Source organism: Bacillus rossius (assembly GCF_032445375.1).
Source record: "Bacillus rossius redtenbacheri isolate Brsri chromosome 4 unlocalized genomic scaffold, Brsri_v3 Brsri_v3_scf4_2, whole genome shotgun sequence".
Lineage (NCBI taxonomy): Eukaryota > Metazoa > Arthropoda > Insecta > Phasmatodea > Bacillidae > Bacillus > Bacillus rossius.
In genome coordinates, this window is record NW_026962011.1 from 22871136 (window position 1) to 22897712 (window position 26577).

A 26577-nucleotide genomic window follows, 5' to 3' on the forward strand; every position below is an offset into this window, starting at 1 on the left:
CGTCTAACGTTCAATAGAAAATATCATTTTACTTGATGAAGGTAATAAAATAATAAATAACTCTCGTCAATGAATACTTTGTTGGTTTTAAATCTGTCTTAATAATTAATTGGTCTTCTAGACTAACAAAATAGTATATAAAACACACGTAAACGTAATAATTAAACCTTTAGAACATATTGTTGGGTTTCACTGTATGTCATAGAGAAACCACAAAACTCGATAAGAAATATGAATACATAATTACCCCGAAAAATCCACCTGATGTCGAAAGTATGAATGCATAAACAGCACAGAGAAGTCCGCGAAAGGAATTAATCAGAAAAAAATGTCATGGCACAGACGAACAGTGAGCTAGCAACAACAGAACAGTCTTAACAAGAACCAAAAATACAGACAAACAACTTTTGGACAACAGACGGACATACCTATGATAAAAAAAACAGATAATCTCGACACACAATGACAACACAGTGACGCACAGACGAACCCAATGATGAAACTAATTATATATTCTGGAAAACATAACGACAATGGCACAGACGAACACAATAGGCTTCCCAAGACAAACAGTTGTGACGTTACGGGAACTGTCTTCCTGTTTCCGTCATTAGACACAAACAGAACGGAGTTGGCCTGTGTGTCATTGTCTTGTACACTGTTAGAAAATACAGAAATTTACCGACTTGTTAACGAAGAAATTACCTGCAATAAACGAAGAGTTCTTCGTAATTTCAAATAACTGAATTATTTTAAAAACTACGCCGTATTCAAACTTCCTAGTTCCGTGCTCCGCTGTTAACAAGGTAAACAGGCAAGTCTAAGGAAGAAGGGTTGTTCTTGCTGTTGACTTAACAAGTTTTTGAAGGTTTTTGTTGGCATGCCGAGATTATTCTTGTGGATTCGTGCTCAGTGCAGGTGAAATGATTACCTGTTAATTTACGAAGATGACCGTAAATTTACCAAGATCTCTGAATATGTGTAACCATATTCGTAAAATTAAGGTAAAAAGTTTTAACAGTGTAATTGTGTTGTCCCACGCCTGGTAACTATTTTTAATGAAAAAAAAAAGTGAGAAAAGTGACATATTTGTACCAAAAAGTGACTAAAAAGTGACCAAAAAGTGGCCATAAAGAAATTATTATTATTTTTTTGGTAAAGCACCTAATATTACATATTTACAGTTGCTATGGCCTCCACCATCCCCATAGCCGCCCAAAGCTCACCTGAAAAGCTTTCAGTCATTGCCTTTTTTTTTATTACAAAATCGCATAGGCCTATCCATACTTGAGACATTTATCACAATGTTAAAAAATAAAAATTACAAAAGTATAAATAGAAAATATACTAATTGTTAACAAAAACAATACAATTAGCATAAAGTAAAAATACAAGTGCAGTAATATTTTTTGAATGTTAAGAAAAGTTTTGTACGGCAATTTTTATAAACTGTCAAATTTAGTTTTGGGTATCTTTGAAAAGAAGGTTGTCAGCAAAGTAGATCTTCTTTTTTCCAGGTTTTTTTGCGTTATCAGCCAATAAAATTTGCTGGTTTTCTTCTTTCCTTACTTTAGAAACACCTTGCAGAATAGCTTGAGCAACTTCTATCTCTTGCAAACTTCCTTTCTGCAAAGCCTTTTTTAGACGCTCACTTGCTTCTTCAAGCAGCATATCACCAGCTTTACGTTTTCTTTCTGTCTCCAGTCTTTGAAGTTTAAGCACTTCTTCTTTCTGCTCTATTGTTTTCTTTTCTTTTTGCAATTCCTGCTCATTTTTTACTTGCAACATTTTTCTATTCTCTTCTTAAATTTTTCTTTTTATTTCTAATTATTTCTGTCTTTTCTGTTCTTCTAAGTAGTCAGTGTAACTTTTGTGTGCAGTTCTTGCCATAGAAATAAGTTGTTTTGTGATAGGAACATAGTCAGGGTTGTTTTTAAACTGTTTCAAGCCATCTTTCACTGTCAATACAGCATTCAAAGTTCTCTCTGACAAAGACGCTCTCTCATCTGTCATTATTTTACCTGATATTGAAAATCGCCTTTCAATATCAGCATTTCCATGAGACATTAACAATGAAGCTTTAACTACTTTTGCTACATTAGGATATTTCTAACTTCCAGATTACCTTGTCTTGCCAAAAAAAACTTTCCAGAATATATCAATCTCCTGTCCCTTGCTCCCTTATTCATCTTTTTCAAGCTGAAGCAGTTCCCATTCATCCAATAATACATCTTCCCGAACATTTATTGGAAGACCTTGAGCAATATGTACAATGTCTTGACAGCTACGATTACTTTTCCTCTCATCTGGATGTAAGCAGCGGAAATGCTTCACCAAATGAGATGATGAGACCGGAGCTTTAGCCATGATATGCTTACATGCATGCACATAGTGTCTCTGAACATTCTTCAAGAAACACAACTGCTCTTTTTCAGGTGCCTTACTCAATGCTTCTTTAACACCATCTCCACAAACAATGCTTTTTAGTGGAAGATGGTTTGGCTCCACAAATATATCCGAGTTAAGACTTTTCATACTAGAAGAACTTTCCATTTCTTGTTTGCATACTCTGCTTACTAGTGCCTGCATCAATGCAACCAGTTCACAAGAAGAAGATGTATCAGAGGTGTATCTTTCTGAAATGATCCTGTAAACCGTGTGAAAAGTTTGGCACTAGAACACAGAAAAAGCAATTCTGTCTTAATAGCAGGCAATTTTAGCACTTCTACTATCCTCTTGAAGACATTGCTCTTTTTGGATATTTCTGGTCTCTTTTGTGGGGCAAATTTAAGAAAATAGAATAGAACAGCATCCCACTGTTCCAATAACCTAGCTGCTGCATTTTCTATGCTAAGCCATCTTGAACTGCAATGCTTGATAAATTGATGATTTGGGAGATTAAGGTCCTTTTTAATTGTGCTGAAATCTTCGTATCTTGCAGGCCATCCATCAAAAAATGAATGTACAGACGTAATTAAATCTGAAGCATCTTCCCCTAGTTCATGCATTCCTTTCAAAAACGCATTGTGTATGGTATGGATACTGCATGAGCCAATGTCAACAAGCCCTTTCCCACGAAGTAACTTAATTTCTTCATTTATGAGACGTGACACTTTTTTTGTTAACATTAGGTCCATCACTTCCCAACATAAGCAAATTCTGAAGAGGAAGACTTGCCCCATTAATAGCAAGCATCAACTTGTCACGTATATCTTCTGCTGTGGCTCTTCCAATGAAAAATGTTTCCAAATGTTGTGAAACAATTTGCTGCTGAGATTCCGACCAATATCGAACAGTAACTTGGAGCTCCTTCTTTCCACCACTGTTTGTTGTTTCATCATAGCACAAAGTATACAGTGAACCTTCCACATCTTTAATGACAGAATCCCTAAAATATGGCCCTAGTGCATCAGTGATGAGGTAGTGCACCTTTGCGCGGCTCAATGAAAAACTCTTGGGCACAGCACCAGGAAACTTAGCGTTAAAGACAGCAGGAATGCGATCACAAGTAGAGAATGAATAATTACTAGCAATTGCCTTCATTGTCCATATCAGTTCTGCTGTTGTTGCATAGTCTTTGGTAGAACATAAACCCAAGTCAGTGACCCCCATACTTGTACTGGGTGTACTATGGACCACACTCAGTAGTAATTGACTCTGTGAAAGTTTGATTCTGCATTCATTCATATGCTTCACTGCACTAGCATGTTGTATTATAGCTTGGAAACCTTTGTCTGAAACACTAATAGTCTTGTTGCAGACTTTACAAAAAATTTCACAGTCACTATGTTTTACTGCCCACTGACACACTTTACGCCCCTGTCCATCATTGTTTTGAAGCCACTCGTCTCTTACTGAACACTTCCCCATTTTATTTATATTTTCTCAGTTTTTTTTCTATGTCAAAACTCTATCTGAAACATACATAAATTAATATTTTATAACACTCAAAATCGTTAGTACATTATTTGTTAACCAAGATGCACTGGAAGAAAAAAGGATAAATAACACATTCAAACTACACATGTTCTGCATAGTGTTTACACAAATATTATACATCACATATGCTCAAAAACACACAATTCCCTTGCTTTTGCAAGGTACCCTACACATTCTAAGAAACAATATAGTGAGTAGTAAAAAATAGGAACAAGAAACATTAGTAAAAGTGAGACAGTTAGTGGCTGGCTGCAACACATTAAGAACAATGTGTTGGGCGATGGGTTCGTCACATCCCGACGCCGGAAATTATTACAAGTGAGCTTAATAATAATAATTGCACTGCAACAGAGGAAAAAAGTGACTTAAGTGACTAAATTGAAAAAAAGTGACAAAAAGTGACAAAGCCCAAAAAAAGTGACAAAAAGTGAAAAAGTGACTGATTTACCAGGCCTGTGTCCGGATCAGCGTTTTTTTGTATTATGTTGGGTCCGTCTTTTTTGTCACTGTGCTATCCAAAGTTGTTTTTCTCTTATTATCTGTTTTGTTACAACTGTCTTGTCGTTAGCCCAATGTAATCGCCTATGCAGTAATATTTTTTTCCTGACTCTTTCCTTCCACGGACTTCTCTGTGCTGTTTATGAATTCACACATTTGACGTCGGCCGATCTTGGCTTGATTTTCTGTGTGTTTGTGCATTCATCTTTCTTGTCAATTATTGTGGTTACTCTATGACATACAGTTAAAAAAAGAAAATGACGTGTGTCCACAAGAACGTTCCAAATCAATCGTGACTCATTGCAAGAACGATTCGAAGCACGTGTATGACTTGAATCTCGTGTGAAATTTGCCGATGTGGTGACACGTGAATCAGAAACTACTCGCAGGTGTAATTGGAGCACGGTCATCTTAGAGACCATGTGAATGTTATCCAGCCGCGGGGTGGACACCCCACCCCCACCCCCGCGTGTTGCGGGTGTCAGAGGGGGGGAGAGAGGGCGTGCTGCAGCCAGGCCTGCCGCAGCTTTCCAATCAGCCGCGGCGCACTCTCGCGGCGATACGCGACGTGACCACATGACCTCCCGGCCCTTGCCTCCAGTGGCGAGCCCAGGGGCCCAGGGGGTGCCAGGCGTGCCTGGGGCACGGACCAGCGACTAGAGACCCGCGAAACTCTGTGCCTCGGAGGCATAACACACTATGTCAAAAATGCCAAGAGAGCAGTTTAAATAATTTTGAAATAGTACCTCACTTATTAAACTCAACTATAGGATGTCTATAAAATAATGTCCCAGTTTCAATGGTATGTCATAAAAGATTGATTTAGACTCTTTACCACAAATTACACATCAAATCGAAGATAAACTAACATAGTATTCCTTACAAATGATCAATATGTGCACCTTTAGTTTTACGGCACACATCCAAACCTTAAGTCCAATTCTTCCTACACTTTGGTTAACACGTCCGGAGTAATGGATGCGATAACCTCTTAAATTCTGTGTCTCAACTCTAGCAAATAATTAGGTAGTGGCAGAACTTAGACGCGATCTTTTATAAATCCCCAGGTGAACGTGGAGGCCAGCTAAAACGAGCTCTGCCGTCTCGACCATTACGAACAATCCAACGGTCACGGACTTGCACGTTCAACCACTCTCGTACAAATAGATTCCAATGGAGAAGCGGGGCTCCATCCTGTTGCCAAATAAAGTTTGCAGTTCACCCTGTACTAATCGCCATTTTGCGTAGGTGGCGTTGCAAGCGAAAAAACAACAAAGCAGTTCTCGCGCTAGCGCTTGTCTACAACTGCTTGTGTTACTCTTTAATTGTGACCTTGAACCAACCCTCTACCACGTTTTCAGTTTATACTATTGAAATTGATAACTGGGAGATGTTTTTATGGAAATACTATATTTTAAATCCTAACTGTGGGAATTTTTGACATACAGTAGATTTTAATTTTGTATTCCACTATAAATAACGTCAAACGATGGTCAAGTTTATGGTTAAAATTGTATTTTTTCCGAAAGTAGACATATAGTGTTATGGCTCCGAGTTACAGATTTAATGACAGTGTAGATTCCTGAGGTTAGTATCCACTCCTAAATTACGTACTTACTCTTGTCATCGAGGATGTTAATATGTTGGATTCTCAGGAGAGCCAGCAGAATATGCGGTCTAAGGGTTTTGAGCGTTGGGATCACCGACACGAGTCACCTCACTGGGAGGTCTAGACCTATATGTAGGCAATAAAAGGAAAACTTACTAATATAAGAAATATTTTATTCAAAAATAGTTTTGGCTTTATACTAGTATATATACGGCGCTGGGTGTGGAGCAGTGAGCCTACCACCATCTTGGATTTGTGATATCATGGCCACCATCTTTAATGACATTGACTTCAGACATTGACTTTAACTCCGGCAGCTATATTTGATTCTGTAAAAATCCGCTATGTTGGATTATTGCACACTCGCCCATTTTTAATTCCGACGTTTTGAGTCGAATGAGGAATGAAGATATGCGAAACGAGCTAGTGGCCGCGCAAGAAGATATGTGAAGTGAACTAGTGGCTGTTGGAGAAGAAATTAAGAAGAAGATTGATGAAACCAGCATTCAGCTCGAAGGTAAGGTGCAGTGTTTGGAGCAACATCTAGTTGAACATGAAGGGCAAGTTGAACAACAGCTGGCTAGCTTAAACAGGACACCGAACAGCGTTTATCAGCTGTAACTGAAGAATGCCGACGAATTATAAAGGCACCTTCAACTGCTGCCAGCCGGAAGTATGTTTCCGGGGATATAAGGGTGAAGGGCACTTCCAAATGGCCACTCAAAATTCATCCCACCCACCTACGATGACCTTCGCGGGCAGTATCGGCAACAGACAGCTGGTTGTAATGAGGAAAATAAACCTACTGCACTCGTCTTGGCTCTATGTGGATCTCCCCTTGAACTGCTGTAGACTATACCAGTTCCGGACCAGAGGAAGCGGAAGTCCTAGGACTGAGGTATGGGTGAGATGAACATCGCCAAAGCGATCCTCAGAAACCCTTCAGAAATCTGAGGCTGACATCGAGAGGTTTATGCACCTTGCCTACATAGAGGCTCCTGCAGAGTCCCGACAGCAGCTAGCTAGCCTTTAGAGATGGGTTCAGGGATGCGGAGGTTCAGCAAACCCACAAGAATATTTGAGATCCCCTGGTTCATGCTCTAGTGTTAGATGTTGAAGCCCCGGTCAACAGCTTGACCTCACGCAAAACTACCGGGGATCTACAAAAAAAACCTTCCACACTCCACTGTTACAGGAAAGCAAAAAAATAAATAAACACAATCCAAAACGTCGTCATTCCCTGTTGTGTGGGTGTAGGATCCAGCAACAAACAAAATTAAGTAATAAGGTGGCATGGGAGGCTATGGGGCTCGAGACTAACAAAAAGTCTTCTTTACTAAAAACTATTCTTTACTAAATAAATTCTTGAATAAATTTAATATAACTCTTTCGTTACTAGCTATGACTCTATCCAAGAATAACCATATTAACTTACTTTTACTTATAGGTAATACTATACAGCCAAGTAGTAATATAATAATACATTTAAAAAAAATATTTACAAATTACAGTCCACTAATAAGTCCATGTTGCCAACGTAAAATTACCAAACCGCACTACTTCATTGTAGTTATGGTACCAAACGTTATCTCTTATTTGTTCTACGAAAAAGTTGTTATCCATTGTCATTAATCAAGATTAAATGCAAGGTAACCCAAATACGTGAGTTCCTTCGCCGTGACTGAGTGCACACGAGTCTCAAAATACTTCGTCCGATTCAACTCCCGGTATGTCTTGCAACTGGGGAAGAACTCATTGTGGAGAATATTGCAGTTTTTTGCCTTACCTTGCGATCCGCCGTGATGAAACGCCGCTACCTCGGCGCTCGCCCGGGCCCGGGAACTCGCCGACGCTGCTCGCGTCGCGTGATGCCTCTCGCCATACCCTCGGACTGCAGAAGCCTGGAAGACGAACAGTACTCGGCCGCAACCTGCAGACCTTGCCGCCCTACCCGATGAGCCCACTTCGGCGTCCAAACCCGCTCTCCTCCTCGTGGTGCTAACCGCACACTGTCCCGTCGCTCCTCACTCGGGAATCTTCGTCTCCATCGAAAAGCCAGGAAGGGGTCAGTCACAATGTTACCAACTTCACAACTCGTCCCGTACGTCCAGACGGCACAAACACGGGAAAGTTCGGGAGAAAAAAAAATTACCATCTACTTGAAATAAACAAATCTAGATTCACTAATCATAGCAAATAAATTCCGTTAACAAAAAAAAAAAAAGGTAAACGGGTGACGCCGTTACCAACCCAGTGGTAACAACGTGGCGCGCAATTCATCCAGGAACCAGCAGAGAAGTGAAGAGGGTGAGTGACATCTTAGCGAATGATAAGTGACGGACTTCGTGCGCGAAGATGCTAGCATCGGAAACAGCGTGTCACGGCGCGGATGGATGAGTACTGCGAAGCGGTGTGTTGGGACAGAGGTGCGTAGTTAGGATACCAAGGCCGGTATTCCAAGACACATAAATAAGGGTTTAGGTAAGGAATATGCTACACCTGTACCCTAAACGTATTCCCAGTGCACAATAGGATATGGCCAGTCACTTATCTTCAGGGTATGGATTTTGGTGTCCTATCCGTTGCCTATTTACTGCAAAAATTCTGCGCATGCACAGAGCTCTCTTTTACATTGATTCCTTCGAGAGTGCGGACTCGCTACTGACGCTATTAACTCTTATAGTTATTTTTGTGATCGTAGAGGGGCGTACCAAACGTGCTGGTATGCCAAATGAAACTTTATTATAGCGAAACTATCCTGGAATACATTTTGTACACTTGAATGTTCATAACAAGATATAATCACAACTTAAAAAATACTTCAGAAAATTAGAAAGGCGTTTTTTTTTTTTTGCGATGGTGCCGCTATGTTTAGTATTTATGCCGTAACATTTGTATCGATGGTTGTGAAACGTCCTCTAGATGCGTTGAAACCAGTTTCTAGACTCGCGCAGGCACCGTTTTTAAAACGGTTGCTGACCTGTAACCTTACAGGGATTCAGTTTTGACACGTTCTAGAATACGGCCAGTTTACGGTTGTATCCCAATAAAGCAGTGCGTATTCGCTACCTTACTCGGACGTCTTGGAATACAACCCTAACAGTAAAGAGAGCCACTGTCAAGCCTAGCTCCATTGGGGAGATTTAATAGTGGTTATACATTTAAATTGTGGTAATTTTATTAATAGTGTGAACATTAGCTGATAATTAAACCTTCAATTAATTGGGCTATCCTTCCTGGACCGTTTTCCTACTTGTAATTATATATATAGTGTATATATATAGTGTATATATAGTGAGAAATGTAATAACATTAAAACATTTAGTTAGTGCCTTACACCTTTTTGAGTGAAAAGAGTTGACAGCCCCTTTTGATCTTGAATTGAATTTAAAAAAAATAGCTCTAATCCATTTGAAAAAAAAAGCATTAATGCACAACAGATTAAAAAAAAAATATTGATCCCATTATATTTTACTCAAGTAAGCCATTTATGAAAAAAAAAACCCTACATAGGCCTAAGTCGAAAGGACACAAATCTCTCAGGCATGTGGGTAAATGCTGTGAAGCTCTCGTTATGCAGAACATGACAGCGTGTTACTACGGTCACCCGGCCGGCAGCGGAGAGGCGGTAGGAAGCAGTGCTTGGTTCCCGGATGCTGCTGCGGAGACAGCGCGACGCGATGCGCCGCGCACCGCCCATTGTGCTGCCGGGGGAAAGTGCTGCAGATGCCGCGCCTATATAACCACACGGCGAGCCGCCAACGGGCAGTCAGGGCAGCTCCCGCACCGCACGGCGCAGCATGAGGCGAGACGCGAACACTGAGGTTAGTCCGCGCGCACGCCTAGCAACATAAGGGGCCTGCCTGGTCCTGGGTGCAGTATTTGTGTCGATGAGGCGGGACGATAAGTGCGACGCACGCAGGTGTTTATGGCGCGGTGTCATCTCTACTGTGCACTGGCACATAGTCTACTTGTGCGTAGGGCAGCTATTGTATTTGAGTGATAAATATACGCAAACTGTGTTTTAAACTACTTTTCCTGCATTTCTTGACGCAAAACAAACGTAGTTTATGCACTTGCCGCTAGGATTCGCTACCGGAGCAGCTACGTCGACTTTCAAACCATTCCATTTGCAAACACAAATTCTAAACTTTATAATGAAACGGCGCCAAGAAAAGGGAAAAAAAACTTGAAAAAATACTGTCCATATATATATATATTTTAAACCTACTAAACAGTTAATACTATAAAGTTTTCCTTTGGCTAAGTGAATTTTGGTTCACGCCATCAGTTGCAGATGGCAGCGCCGTGGTTAACACATTTCCGTGCCATTCCGAAATCACTCCTACCAAAAATGCCGTATACCGAGAGCTGAGATGTTTACACATCAATAATTCTGCGTGGGAAATAAAACTTGCAACGTGGCAGGTCTGTAGTTGTCGGTTGAACTGTGACACGGACCACGCGGGCTTTCTTCCCCGCAGCGACCTCCGCGCGAGGCGACCGTCATCGTTCACGCTCAGTCCAGCGCCTGGCTTCGCGCTCCAGAGACGCCGACACGCGACCTTGCAGCCCGCCAGCGCCGCGTCACAGGCGCCATGAAATGTTTCGCGAAAAATTTTCGTTTCTCATTTCCCTGTACATTTTTTTTCTAAAGGCACCCAAAAAATCACAAATATTTGTAAATTTTTACATATATATTACATGAAAACAACTGTATCAAAACAATTTAGAGTTCGCAATAATACTGGGTTATTTGAAACCCGTTTCTCAATAACTTTGCAGTATTAACTAACTACGCACATTAGTAAGCATAATAAAACGAATTAAGCCTTATTACTAAATATTCAATTATCTTTTCCGTGGATAAAGAAATTATGTTTTAATGAAATATAAAATAAAATATAAAATTATGCGCCAATTTATCACGAAAAAAAAACCTATTTCATATATGCAAAAATAACCATAGCCATGTTTTGTATAAAGGTACAACAACTGGTTTCCAAAAGAATCTTTTGTAAAGGTACAGAACATTTTTTTTTTTCAGTGCAGACTGCAATGAGATATGACTGTGCTAGCGATTGTTCCCTAGTAATTTGCGGCCGTCTGCAAGAGAAGCTATTGGTGCTATTGCCCTATTTTGCTGGGAAATTAGGACGCTTTTGCTACCGCACTGAATATTGTTACGATTTCCCTGCGGGTTCGTAAAGGATAGCCCAATTAATAGATTTTATTTCACACACACAGTTTTATTTATTACCACTACTTGTCACTTACAAATAATCTTCTAAATTGGCAAATAATTAACTACACTTAAAGAAATGCCAATTCCCCAGTCACTCGTTTCACACACCTCGCTGGGCCGCACTTCCGGCGCAACTCTGACCGCAGCACCCCTCGTGGGTCTCCGCCGCGGGACTCCGTCGCCGCACTCCGCCGCCGCCGTCACACCCTTCGCCGAGATCCCACACGACGCCTCACTCGGAACTTCACTCGGCTCCGCCGCGCCCACGACTCTATCGCCCGGAAACTCCGCCGCGGGAAAACTCCCGACTCCACTGAACTCACTCACTCCCTGCCCTGGAACCTTCGTCCAAGGACTTCGCCACTCTGCCGCACCTGCGGCACTATCGCCCGGAAACTCCGCCGCGGGAGAACCCACTCAGTCACCGACTGACTGACTGACTCGAAGGTCGGCCCAACCTCCTTAAATAGCCCTTGGGTTCCCATCCAGAACAATCGGGCATGTCTCCGAGATATCGCGCGACCTTCGCCGTCGAAATGCCCAGAAACGCGTCGTGAGTCCTCGAAGGACGCGATGGCTGCTCTAAGAACGCCGATAAAGGCGTCTGAGTCATTTTATTCCGCAGTGCGGCCTCTTTTAAGTAACCCGATCTGAGGCAGGTGCGCGCTGCGACGGTCAGGATGTAGCGAGATAGTATGACACGAGATACCAGGGAGAGGATGCGGGTGGAAGGGGGCGCAGACAGGCCGAACGAGCGCGGCGATGCCAAGCACTGCAGCCAAGCGCGATCGTAACATTGCCCCCTCCTTAAACCTGTTCGTCCCGAACAGGTAATGCATCTCCTCCTGGAGGTCCCCATGCTACTCGAAGTTTAGGCCTCCTGCCTTTCCTCCATCGCGGGCTGTACAGTCTCACCAGGTAACCCTCTCTCGCAGTAGATGTTGCTTCCCTCGTCACCCAGTGACACTTTTGCGTTGCTGATGCCCAATGTCGTTCAGTCAGCTGCCCGAGACAGGCCGACCGTTGCCTTGGACGGACCCGATACTCTTGAGAGCATTGCTCGTTGCCTCCCAATGGTTCGCTTGTTTCTTCCCTTTTTCTCTCTGTTTGTTCTCTCGTAGCTACTCGTTCACAAAGCATTTCTTCCCAGCTCTTCTTCGTCTCTTCTTGGTTCCTCATTCCCTCTTTGTTCTTATGAATATCGTCTGGACTGCACTCAGTTACTCCTTGCACCATCTTCTTCACTCTTTGTTTTCTCATTTTCTCTTCTCGGTCTTTCTTCCCCTGTTCTTGGTCCTTCTTCACCTCTTCTTGGTCTTCCTGTGTCTCTTCTTGGTCTTCCTTCGTTTCTTCTTTGCACTTCTCTATCTCTTCTTGACTCATGTACATCTCTTCTCGGCTTTTCTTCAGCTCTTCTGTGCATTTAGCCCTCTCTCTTTGGTTTATCTTCATTTCTTCTTGTTCAATATTCCTTACTTTGTAACTCATCTTCACTACTTCTATGCTTTTCTTCAGCTCTTCTTTCATCTTCATGTCCTGGCTGTTCTCCTCTCCTTGGCTAATGTCCTCTTCGCAGTGTTCTTCGCTGTTCTCTTCGCTGTTCTCTTCACTGTTCTCCTCTCGGCAGGTCTCCTCTTCACTGGTCTTCTCTTCACTGGTCTTCTCTTCACTGGTCTTCTCTTCGCTAGTCTTCTCTTCGCTAGTCTTCTCTTTGCTAGTCTTCTCTTTGCTAGTCTTCTCTTCGCTAGTCTTCTCTTCGCTAGTCTTCTCTTTGTTGTTCTTCTCTTTGTTGTTATTCTCTTCGCTGTTCTCTTCTCAGCTGGTCTCTTCTTGGCTGGTCTCTTCTTGGCTGGTCTCTTCTTGGCTGGTCTCTTCTTGGCTGGTCTCCTCTTGGCTGGTCTTCATTTCTCTGTTCTTCTCTTCACTGTTCTTCTCCTGACTGGTCTTCTGTTCGCAGTTCTTCTCTTCGCTGTTTTTCTCTTGGCTGTTCTTCTCTTCTATGCTTATCTTCACTTCGGTCTTCATTTCATTCCTCATTTCTTCTTGGCCATGCTTCAGTTCATCCTGACCCTTCTTCATTTCCTCTAGGCTATTATTTGACCCGCTCTTCTTTTCTTCGTGGTGGTTCCTACTCTCCTTCCTTCCACTCTTCATTTCTTACGTAAAGTTCTCGATTTTGGTTACTATTTCTTTGTTATAGTTCTCCCAAGTGGCTCTTATTTCTTCTAGGGCAACCCTTATCTCCTTGTATTGCTCGTCAGTAAGCCCTTCAGTAGCCATCTCTCTAAAGCATTTACTAATAATTAAACAACCTAAATAATAATTATTTTTTTAAATACTGTTCTTAGTTTTAAATGACCTAGACGAACCTTCTAATTAAAATAACAATAACTATTACATTCAAAACTATCACTAACTACAGTAAACTCAAACTAGCTCTAGAAAATTACAAATTCACTAAATTTCTAAATGCTAACTTTACTCTCGAAAAACTAAATCCTATTACTTAACTGAATCCTAAATCTATTAAGCAGGGCTATCCCACTTCTGACACCAAAATGTTACGATTTCCCTGCGGGTTCGTAAAGGATAGCCCAATTAATAGATTTTATTTCACACACACAGTTTTATTTATTACCACTACTTGTCACTTACAAATAATCTTCTAAATTGGCAAATAATTAACTACACTTAAAGAAATGCCAATTCCCCAGTCACTCGTTTCACACACCTCGCTGGGCCGCACTTCCGGCGCAACTCTGACCGCAGCACCCCTCGTGGGTCTCCGCCGCGGGACTCCGTCGCCGCACTCCGCCGCCGCCGTCACACCCTTCGCCGAGATCCCACACGACGCCTCATAAACAGTGCAGATATCACAAATACCAGTTTTGTATACCAACCCTGCACAACACTTTTCGTGCACTTTGTGCATTGAACCCAACTTATTGTTCCCCCTGCATCATCAAAGTAGTATCCCCCAAAATCTCCACAATAATTGCTGATATCTCTATTAGTAACCAGGTCGCTGGTTTCCTGTGGACTTGCAACATTTTACACCCAATATGGATGAATATTAATTAGCTTATGAGTAGGGGCAGGTATTTTCTTGTAATTGGCGGCCTTCTGCCAGAGAAGCCATTTTATTATCTGTGGATTTGCCAAGAAATAGCTTTAATACTGCAAGAAAGTTATTGTAACTTTGTACAAAACATGGCATATGTTAAATATGTTTTTCGATATAATACTGAGTTGAGTGTGATAGAAGTCCAATGGACAATAGACAGCGACTTATTTGTGTACAATTTGTAGTCTTCATCCTGGTATCAGAAAATAACTAATTTGACAGATCTTAACTCATTCCATATTTTCTAAGAGCCATACTATTGAATATAACAGCCCCGAGAGATTACAAATAAAAAAATTAGTGTAAGGTTCAACATGTCTAACCGCTTGGTCTAGTGATCAGGGACTCCATCCTGAAAGGCATTAGCTTTATTTGACCGGGAAATTCCGGAAGCGTTGCTTCCGCACTGAATTATTGTGATAGGTGTTCTAACAGTAGACATGTACCTGAATGAAACTCAACTAATCACGAAACACAGACGATGCTACAGTGATTTAACTTACAGCTAGTTTCGAAATATTTTCACGAAACACGCGTGCCCTTGCTTATGAGCAATTCTGCCTGAAGTTTGCGAACGTTGTAGTGTATGAAATATAGATTGCATCTGTGATTTGCAGTGGGGGTGTTTGCTGTTCTGCAGTGAGCTGCCATACCCCTCTGCCTGTGGCATGTGCCGCATATGCGAGAGACATGGATGCCGCTGTTGCAGGTCCTCGCGATCCTGTGCCTGGCCGCCCTGGCGGTCAAGGGAGTGGTGGGCAGCCAAGACCTGGAGTACGACGGCCACTCCACGGGCAGCGACGGAGGAGGTGGTCTAGACACCAGCTACGGCCATGGCTCGGGCGAGGTCCAACACAGTGCAGCTGGAGGATACGCTGACGGTTACGGACATGGAGGTGCGCAGTCGAGTGGTTACGGCCAAGGCGACTCGTCGTACGGCGGTTACGAACAAGGTGGTCACGTGTATGGAGGATCGTCTAACGGAGGATACGAACAAGACGGGTCATCGTATGGTGGCCACGGATATGGGGGTTCATCATATGGAGGGTATGGACAAGGAGACTTGTCTCACGGTAGCTACGGTGGATCATCTTATGGGGGCTATGGGGGATCATCCTATGGTGGATCTTATGGTGGATATGGGCATGCATCATCGTCATATGGCGGTGGTGGACACAGCGGACAGTTCAAACCCAGTTATGGTCCTTACTATGCCAGCGGGTATGGCCATGGTCACTATGACCTGGGGAAGATAATAACCATTCACCAGAAAGTGAAGATCCCCATACTGGTGCCAAAGCCCTACCCCGTGCACATTCAAGTGGAAAAACACGTGCCTGTCCGTGTGGATAGGCCAGTGCCATATCCAGTGAAGGTTCCTGTTTATCGGCCTGTGCCGATTCCAGTGGTGAAGAAAGTGCCCTATCCCGTCGAGAAACCGGTGCTCGTGCCGGTGAAAATTCACGTGGACCGCCCCTATCCCGTTCACGTGCCCGTCGAGAAGAAGGTGTTGTTCCCTGTCAAAGTGAAGGTCCCAGTGCCCCACCATTACCCAGTGCCAGTGGAAAAACCTTACCCAGTGTTCTATGAAAAGAAGGTCGCTGTGCCCGCGCCGTACGCAGTCCCAGTGAAGGTGCCCGTGCCGAAGCCGTACCCTGTGCACGTGAAAGTACCTTACCTGGTGCACGTGGACCGTCCGTACCCAGTGCACGTGAAGGTGCCTGTGGATAGGCCGTACCCGGTTCCGGTACCCAAACCATACCCAGTAACGGTGGAGAAGCACGTTCCAGTGACCGTGGAGAAGCATGTGCCCTACCCAGTGAAGGTGCCGGTGGATCGACCGTACCCAGTGGTCGTACCCAAGCCGTACCCGGTCACCGTGGAGAAGCACATGCCTTACCCGGTTCAGAAACCAGTACCTTATCCAGTCGAGAAGCACGTGCCCTATCCGGTGAAGGTGCTGGTGGACCGGCCGGTTCCCGTGCCGGTGGCCAAGCCGTACCCGGTCACCGTGGAGAAGCACGTGCCGTACCCGGTGGAGAAACCGGTGCCATACCCGGTCAAGGTGGCGGTTGAGAGGCCTGTGCCGTACCCGGTGGAGAAGCCAGTGCCATACCCGGTGCAGGTGCACGTGCCGGTACCCGTCGAGTCCTCGCACGGGCACCACGGGTACCACGAGTCCCACAGCGGGCAGTCCCACCACTACCTTCACCAGAGACAGCAGCGGACCGATGGCGAGGCTGACGAGTGAGTGGGTCCATGATGCGGGACAGATCAGTGGTCACCTTAAGAAGTACGACCGTCAGCTACTTCTAGTGCGTGCTGCTTCGATCAAATAACTTTTATATGCGATGCATCAGATGTTGTGCTGTGATTATAGTTGAAATTAAGGCAAAAAACATTCTAAAGATTGTTCAAAGTTAATTTTTAATGTATTTATTTTTATTAAAAGCTTACCTAGTTTAAATTAATGCACCAAAATATGTACATAGCCTACATACTCAGTTTTCTGTAGAGAATATATTTAATTGTTTGTATAAAGGAAAAATTTTGTCTAGCAAAATAAAATGCTTCGAAATAAAAAAAAATATGTTCTGACTCACAAAATTTAATGTAAGTTGCATAAAACATACTGGTATTCTACAAAACATTTGTGGTATAAATATTTGCAATTTATTGGAATTTCACTGGAAAACTACACTGATTTGAAGCGGTTTTAAGAGTTTTATGTTTCGAGTGAGTTTTAAGGGATGTCGAACTGAAGTCAATGAGAATATAGGCCTTGTGAAAAGTGCTCATGCTCGATCATCACAATGGAAATCTGGAGGTTCTCCATAAGCGTGGCATACCAACATGATGGTCTGAGTGTGTTGGCCTCCTAGGTAACGGCACGATGGTGGAAGCCAAAATGTTCACATTCATTTCAGCTTTTATTGTGCGCTGGTTTTCCGTTGCCTTCGGCAGCTTGGATGTGAAGGACGACACAGCATTTAGTTTCAGTTCTGAACTGGGAAATGCAGGTTTCCACTATTGGAAAATATCATAATCGGCAGGGAATAGAACCTAGGACCTTTTTTTATACCAGCCAGGAGTTCTCACCACAGGACCAAAATGCCAGGCGTCAAAATACATTTAATAAAAAGTTTTTACAAAAAAAAAATTCTGAAGACACATCTGTTCACACTGTTCAGTAAAATGCACATTACATATGCACTAAAATGCTGAAGATGTACAGACGAGTGTAAAGACTTCTGAAAGCTATTCTCAAATCGTACACCTTTCAGGAATCTCCATGCGGTCACTAAATGGGGCGTTAACGTCTGAATCTCTGCGCGCAGTTTGGCAGTCCAGTAGGGCTGCTGCACCATAACCGGGGAACCGCCCTAAGCTACGTTCTACATTAATTTCCCGGAGGAATAAACGAAGCGACGGATCTAGAGAAGGGTTTATTTCGCGCGCTGTAAAGCCGCGCTGCCTGAATATCGGCGTGGATCCTGTCGAGGGAGGCTGCAGTCCTGAGAGGCAGCGGCTCAGCAACCGGAAGTATAGCCTGCGGGAAGAGGAGTAGGTGATGGGAAGCACAGAGGAGAATTTCCGCGCAGGAAATTATAACGCCCCGGGGAGGGGCGGGTGGAGACTCATTAATAATTGAAATTATTGATGCGTTTACGTGACGTCGACGACGCGGGTATTCCAAGCACGTTGCGTCCTTCTTCCACCCCTCCCCCCCTCCCCCCCCTTGGGTTTGGTAGTTTGGATCCGTTACGCAACCGGAATCCTCAAACCGTTTTGGTCCGGATATTGATTTCCGATGGCAGGCGTGTGCCAGGATGCACACACGCGTGGGCTCCTATAACCGTCGGCATTTCTTCATCGTTGGAGTGACGGTCTGGGACTTCTTCTGGTCAGGCAGGCGGATCCGAACACCCGGGATCAGTTTCCGCAAGTCTCGACTCGCCACATCGTAACTATGCTTGAAATGAATCATCTGGGATGCAATAATTAAAACTGGCCACGTGTAGTGGTCGTTCATTAATTACGTAAGGACGATTTTGGCCATTTTTGGCCCCCTTCACCATAATGTAAAAATACATCTCCTACTTCTTACTAAATATTTTACCTAGAGTTTCCTTAAAACTCGTTAAAAAATTCCGTTAGAATTTTTTCAGTTACACTAAAAAAAACGTCGTCCCTCTATATCTTTCAATAACTCCTCGATATACCTATATCTATATATTTCTATATCTCTATATATGTCACTCTATGGCAATGAAAATATGAAAAATCTATGTTTTACCTAAATGTATTATTATTATTATTTATTTTTTTACCTGTAACAGGTGTGACATGTGCATAAAAAACACGCGTTTTCGAATACAAAGTTGTGGAGAACTTTCGGAGATTAAAGAATTTGATCGAACAAACATTTATATTATTATTTATATAGATATTATGTAAACATAATATCTATATCGGATCGGATTTTAATATTATAAAATACCTACGTCCTAATTGTTATTCATTCTTGTACATTTAAAATATAAATAAATTAACACAAATATCGTTAAATTAGAATACCTTGTAGGTAGGAAAATGTTGATTTAAAGAGTTTATTTTGCAAAAAAAAAAAAATTTTTTTTCCAGGAGCCCAATTATTTTCTGGGAGCTATTCAAACTCCCTTCCCCCTTTGGTAAAAGCTGCTCTTCAAAATATTCGGGCCTCGCAGAATGAAAAGTGCAGGGCAGGCACTGCACTATGGTATCGCCGTGTGGAGGAAAGAAGCCGCCACTCGACCACGCGAGTGCCGCGCGCGCAGGTGGCGCCACTGTCGCGCCACGCCACGCACGAGCCAACGGAGCCACGTCCAGCCACGCGCGTTACGTTAGCAGGGGCGCGTGCGTCGATCCCAGGGGGCGCAACTGTACAGGCGGGATATGGCCACTAAAAAATCTGTGCGGTTGAGAAATGCCAACATCAAAGAAAACATTGAAATATCTTAGAAACTTAATAAATTCAATAAAAATTATGTTCAGAAACATTTTTTAGTTCAGAATTCATGGGATGGTGTACTGACGCAGTAACGTACTGATTTTAATGGCAAAATATTATACTTTGGAATAATTTTCGACAATGTTGAATAAAAATTAAATAAGCATGGCTGCCATGTGCACGTGTGTATTTTCTTGCAATTGAAACTGAGCTTATAGTTTTCAACACTCATACTTTGCGGCTACGCAGTATATATTTTTTGTAACATATTATAAAGCATTTTGATATATTTTTTTATTGTTCCGTATTGCAAAATAGATAATCTGAAACATTTACAATGAATATTACCAGAAACTAACGAACACAAAAAAAAATTCAAGGTCGACATCATTTACTTTCGAAACGTGAACGAATTTTACGTTTTTATGTTGATTATATAAATACCGTACAGGTCTCTGATTTGCAAAGAAAATAGAGCGTTAGTTAAAGCCTTGAGTTGTGACTATATCTTCTTTGCTTTGTGGTCGATCCCAGAAGGAGTGGTTGCGTTTCAGATATCCCACTCTGTCGTGTATGGTGTCATGCACGAAACTTAAATCGGTGCTCATTATAAGTTATATCACTTGCAAAGTGAGTCATTTGTTTCTTGGCCATGGCGATCCCACGTCCGTCTTAAGCCCTTGTGTATGTTATAACGACGTTCAAAGGCGTACGCAGGATTTCATTTCGGATGGCGATAAACTCCAAATCAAGTAATCTACCATATACAGTTAATTTCATTACTAAGCAACGCAAATTCTCTATTTGGATATTTAAATGCAAATAACTATATCAACGTATTTTTCGTACCTAAATATTAACTAAAAATAATTGTGGGAATTTAAATATTATATTTTAAGCAAAATTTGTTTAAAACCAATTTTACAAAGATGTGTTAATTCTATACAACATAGGCGTAGCATTGTTCAGTATAAATTATTTATTTCAATATCAGGGGAAATGTGAATACACTTTATTATTTATAAAGGTACTTAGTTACATTGTTTTAAAGCTTAGATTATAAAAATTACCTAAATGTACTCAAATTCCCATCACTTGATAGAAATAAACTTTGACAGCATAACATGCGATGTTACGCATTATCCACTCTTGGCTCTCTGTTTATTTCCTATTGTTGGTGGGAATATTAGATTTTTAAAGAAAAATTTTTATTTGAGGGGGGGCGTACGTCCTTGACGACATTATTTTTATCTGTTATCCTTGCAAGAACTGCGAATGGTTCAGTTTACCTTTTCAAACGACAAAACACCGTAACTGTCCTGCATCCCGAATCTCTTTAAGCAATTTCTTGACACTTTTTACATCTGGTACAACTGAAAACATATAAAGACAAATATTTGACTATTTTCACGTCTTCTTGACTGAAAGAAAATTCTAAGAGAGGATTGAAGATGTCATCAGCCTGCGTGCTTGATGGCGGGAAGAGATCTTAGTTCCCGAAACGTCGCAACTGTTTTGCATTAGGAAGTCTACCCTTGTTCGTCTTTGCCGTCGTCGTGTCGTCCAGAATATCTGATTGTGTATCATCGTTGGGCTCGTCTGTTTTGTCGCGGTGTTGTCTGTGGTAGTTTTTACACGCTTTATATTAGCTTCACCTGTATGTTTGTTTGTATGTTTGTAACCGACTCCTTTGCACTCGATTTTGACCCACTTTAAACGGACAGACATAATCTAAACTTCGTACACTTATCGAGAACCGGTGACAATACACTAATTTAATAAGTTTATCTCATTATCCTGATTAGGATCGACAGGATTAAATAATTTCCTCACCCAGCCTCTGTGAGAGAGCAAGTGAGACAACCTTACAGTCGGCACATGCTTACCGTCTACCTACTTTCCAGCTCGAGCAGTCGGAGTAATTGTATTATTACAAGATGTCCTCGACAGTTGGTTTGTTGGCCGAGCGGATTAAGACGCAGGTCTTCGATGACGTCTATTTATAGAATCACCGTTCGTGTGTTCTAATCCTGTCCACGGCTGAAAAAAAATATTCTTTTTGTTTTCTTTTCAACAAATTTTGGGATTGGTGCCGCAAATCCAACTGTAATTCGTCTGGGACTTCGCCAATCCTTCTATTCAAACTAAAAAGTGAAAAATAAATATAGTTTAAAAAACTAATAAACACGCTTTTAAAGCACATCGAACTAAAAATTGAAAAATAATTTTTAAAATAAGCTTAAAACAATAATGAATGAAAGATACTAGTATTATTGTGAAAAAAGCGTGGGGCGCTTTGTTCCATATTTATCGTACATCGAGCGCCCGATGGTAGAGCAGCCGACATGTCATTGGAAGGCTCTGGGTTCGAATCCCAGTCCGGGCTATCCGAATTTTTCTCACATATTCTATACACTCTCATTGAGAAGGTCCTTTCCTCATCCTTTTTCAATCCTTATCCTTTCCAAAATTCCTGTTACGTAAATGTGGAACGCTTCACGTAATAATTAATCCGTAACTTCCATCCTTTCCTGCTTCACAGCATTAATTTCGTACTGTATGTAAGACTAGTCGATATCACTTGTTCGTCAGTAACCTCATACCATTAGGTCTCACTGTAGGCATATATATTTATAACGTTAAAATCTTTGAATGGCTTCTAAAATCGAGATTTGACTATCAATACAGCTGTACACATTAATAATTTGGAAAATAATTACAGTTACTTATACTTATCACGGAATTAATAGTAGATTAGAACAAATAACAGTTTTAAAAAATTAAAAAAACACGGTTTTTTAAATAAACCAAACTAAAAAGTATAAAATAAAGAATAGTTTAAAAATTCTAAAATAACACGCTTTTATAGAAAAAACAACTAAAAAATAGAAAATAAATTTTAATAAATTTGAATTAAAAATAGTGTAAACTAAAAAAATTGTATTTTATTTTAAAAAAAGTGTGGTGCTTTTTAAGATATTATCAAAATGATAATCCTTCTACTCATATATGTCAATAAAATAATTATAACTAATGACACCATGAACCCCACGCTTTTTTTAAATAACATACTTTTTATAATTTACACTATTTTTAAATCAAATTTATTAAAATTTATTTTCTATTTTTTAGTTGGATTTTCTATAAAAGCGTGTTTTTTAGTTTTTTTAAACTATTATTTATTTTTGTTGTATTTTCTGTTTTTGTTACAAATGTCTCGGCGTTGCCAAATCACTGTGTTCGTCTGTGCCAAGACATATTTTGTTCTAACTGATTATTTCAACATAATTCTCGGTTCTGTTCATGAATTCACACATTTGGCATCGGCTGTTTTTTGCGTTTTTTTTTTTTGTGTGTGTTTGTGTATTCTTCTTTCTTGTCCATTATTGTAGTTCATCCATGACACACAATGAAAACAAGCAATGATGTGTATATTCAAAAAAAATTTCGAAATCAATATTCGCCATTGCAAGAATCATTCAAAGAACGAATTAAAAACGTTTTCAAAAATGCTCTATAGTTATGAACACGTTTCTACTTTCATCGGTATAAGTACCTGCTGAGCTTAATGTGCCGCTGACAATCCAGGGTTTGATATTCAATTACAAAACAACTCACAGAATACAATTGGCGGTAAGCTGATTAAAAAAAAAATACATTTGTGATATTGTTAAATCCACGTTATGGTGCTTCACGCAAGGCTAAAGCTCCCTGCCGCAGAGGATATTGAAACGACACGACTTTCCGCTGCGTTGTTGACGGATTCGCGACAGACGCGAAGCACTCGTTCAAGCTCGACGGCGCGCGTCGAAATGATATGCTGAAAACCCTTTTAAAGGGATGATTGACTTTTTTATGTGAACTGTCTGCGGACTAGCGGCCATGTACCATGAGCCAGAGCGCGCTCCATCAGAGCCCTAACGTCGCGGCGTGCCGACGGGAAAACTGCCGTCGCTTGATGCAAATATGTTCCGGATGAAAGAAAAAAAACATTTCATCAGTAATGACTGGAGGTAATGACTGGTTGGTATGAAAACTGATGAATGGGTTGAGGAAGAGAAGATAACCATGTGATGAAGGATATTTTGCGTGGTTCGCTCAAACATAAATCGTAATTTCACAGCGGTAAGGACCAAACGTTACTGGTGAATGAACTCCGTGGTATCTCACTAAATGACTGCAATATTTTTTGCATTTATTATTATTTAATTAGCGAAACTAATTTATGCTGGAATATACTTTGAAGTAATTTAGTGACGTGAAAATATTAAAATGTTTATTCTTCCTCGCATTGTTTTTATTCCTTTCAATCAAAATTATATTTTCTTCACGTACGTATGCACCTTTTCCCTCAGAAGCTGCTCACTGCCTCTCCAATGCGGTCACCACCTGATTCCGTCCAGCACTGGATGGTCGAGGAATTTGCGGATGAGTATTCTCACATGGTAGGTGTGACTAGGACTGAAGACTAAGGAAAAACTATAGTTTATAACAAATTTAAAAGCACAGATGAACACGCAATCGTAGTTCGTATTATTTGGAGTCTAAGAATCGGGAATAAAGCAAGCCACATATTAAGGATGAGCATTTTTAAGCAATTCTTTGAAAGAGTGATCCAAAATTTTGTGGATGTTTAAACCACGTCGCTGTGGACAGAATAAATTTTTTCTTTACTTTTACAAGAGATTCCTTGGAAACCAATTCCCAAGTAATAGTCTGTAATACTACAACAAATATTGTAACTTTGTACAATCATGGCAATGGTTATTTTTGTATAATTTAAATTCGTTTTTTGAAATAATACTGAGTATTTATTACGAAAATTGGGGAATAATTTGAAATGCCATAGCCGGCTAAGTAGGGGTGAGCGGCCCCCATGCGCATTCGTTCCAAATTTTTGCCAAAAGTTGCGTCGGATAGGTTACAAACTCACCCCAAATTTCAACCTTTTAGCTGCACTAGGAACAATGATAAAAATACCACTAGTATTTTTTGTGAAGAAATATTTTTCTCAGGATCTTCTGGACCGATTTTTATGAAATAAATATATGTTGTAAATATATTTAAGGCGATTCACAGAAAAAATCAAGAACCTAATCCCATAAACGTAAATACCAAAAAAATATATTTTAGTTTTCATAATTTTTTTTGTCACTCGCTCACGAGATACAATTACCAGATTTTTCTATTAGACAATCGGACCTCTTTCTGCAACATATAATTTTTATAAGTCGATCGAAGAGGTGGAGAATAGTTAAAAAAAAATTAAAATACACTTTCGTTCTGGACCGTGGCTTTCGTGATGTGAAATCTCACTTAGAATCGAAAAGATTTCGAGTACTGATGCCAGCACTCAAAGGAAGGCGTTCTCAGTTATCAGTTCAAGAATTGAATAAGTCACGCTTCGTGACAAAAATTCGTTAGCCAGGTGAATCTGTTCATGGTATAGTCAAAAATTAAATTTATATAAAAAAACTTACCATGAGACGACAGGATCCTGCGCTCCGAAACATTTCCTCGTCGGCTCTGAGCTCATGAAATGAGTCATGTGGCGGGTCAGGAACGATCCCGCGACCCTTAGCACACGAGTGTGGTCCCCTCGGACTCACAAAAAAAATATTTGAAAGATGGTAACTGAGTATCCAAAAGGTATTTTTTTTGTGGACGTGTTTTTTTTATTTTTACCTGTCCTTTTCAAAGAGCTGCGAGGAAGTGTAAAGGTCGGGGACGGCAAACGTCTCGGCGACAAAACCACTGTTCCCGCGTCGTCAACACGTAGAAGGAGTGTGGGGGTGGAGGGGACAGTAGGCGGACAGTAGCGCTGTAAGTGCCCCCCGTGTTTGCACCCGCCCCTGGTGAGGCGCTCCGCAACCCTCCCGTCCATGCGCGCCGAGAGAGCGTGTTTGCTCTGCCGCTGACACTCCCCCCTTGGGCCAGGAACAAACACGGGCCCCGCTGTCGCCGGCTTGTTTTAACAGTGTAGCCGGCGGGCCGAGAAGCGAGCCTCTCTCCTCCTCCTCTCCCTTTTCCTCTCCACCATTCGGGCTTTCTCCGGGAAACCACCGCAAATAAACTACCTGCGTCCCTCCCCCCACCCGGACCCTTAAGATGACTGCCTAATTACAAGGTACACAGCCCGGGCGAAGAGTACATAATCACTGGCCGCGCGACGTAATTTAATTTATTTGCCTTTCCCCTCCCATCCCCCCCTCCCGTATGACCATTTTCCTCCGGACCTCGCCGATGTAATGGCCGCTAAGGCCATTGGGTTTTGGACGCGCGCGCGCGAGTTTTTACCAGACCCCCGACGGTAGGGTTCTGAGCCTATTACCCACTTCTTAATAAATCTTAAAAAAAAAAACCACTTCGGGTTCGGTTAAGTATAGTGCGTCCAAGCAAAAGTTAAAAATCGACCCTAGTGAAAAAACACATGCGTATGTAATTCGATATGTGTGGGATTGATATTACAGATAATTTTGCCTAGGAAGTTGTAGGGTTTACGTTACTAACCAAGTTTTGAAAACAAAATAATTTATCTCATAAAAATGTCGCAATATGAAAAAGTTAAAACTGTTATTATTCGGGATAGCATGGGTTTGAATACCGATTCCGTTATCCTAATTTCTAATTTTTATTTTTTTTTGTTCGCCGTAATTATATTCCACCAGGTTTTCAAACTTAAGATTTCAATAAACCACGGTTGATTTCTCACCATAATTGGGCTTTCTTTGTGTACTAATCTCTAATGACCACAATATCGACAGGATGCAAACCAAGAAAGAAAAATTAATTGAATTAAAATTTACTAAAGCGTAATATTTTATTTAAGTAGCATCTACTGGAATTTATTTCTTCTGGTTTTAATTGTACTACTATATAAGTAGGTACCTACTTATGCACATTGAAGTAAAATTTTAGTTTAGGTATTCCTATTCACAGTAATTAATGTTTTAATAGAACTAATATTCATGTAAAATTACATATATTTGTAAATTTTCATGAAAGAAACTGTATCATTATAAAATAGTGTTCGCAGTAACACTGGTTTCGCATTGTTGTCCAGGCATTAATGCTTTGTGTTGTCCAGTACCTCCAATAGTTAAAGTTATTTGTAAACATTCTCTGAATATCTTTCCAGTATTAACTGCACACATTAATAAGGTAATAAAACT

At 41.2% G+C, this 26577-nt stretch overlaps 1 protein-coding gene across 1 annotated transcript; it reads left to right on the forward strand.

The window, feature by feature from the left end:
- The first annotated feature begins 9819 nt into the window (after window positions 1-9819).
- On the forward strand, window positions 9820-17003 carry LOC134542171 (uncharacterized). The gene is made up of 2 exons (XM_063386195.1): window positions 9820-9870; window positions 15125-17003. The coding sequence occupies exons 1-2, from the start codon at window positions 9847-9849 to the stop codon at window positions 16664-16666; spliced, it is 1566 nt and encodes a 521-aa protein (XP_063242265.1). The 5' UTR covers window positions 9820-9846; the 3' UTR covers window positions 16667-17003.
- Window positions 17004-26577: the final 9574 nt, after the last annotated feature.

What these genes read in the sequence shown, in the direction of transcription:
- LOC134542171 (XM_063386195.1), top strand. Translation starts at nt 9,847, where the DNA reads ATGAGGCGAGACGCGAACACTGAG. An exon ending in GGCGAGACGCGAACACTGAG is followed by an intron (nt 9,871 to 15,124) that starts GTTAGTCCGCGC and finishes CCGCTGTTGCAG; the next exon opens with GTCCTCGCGATCCTGTGCCT.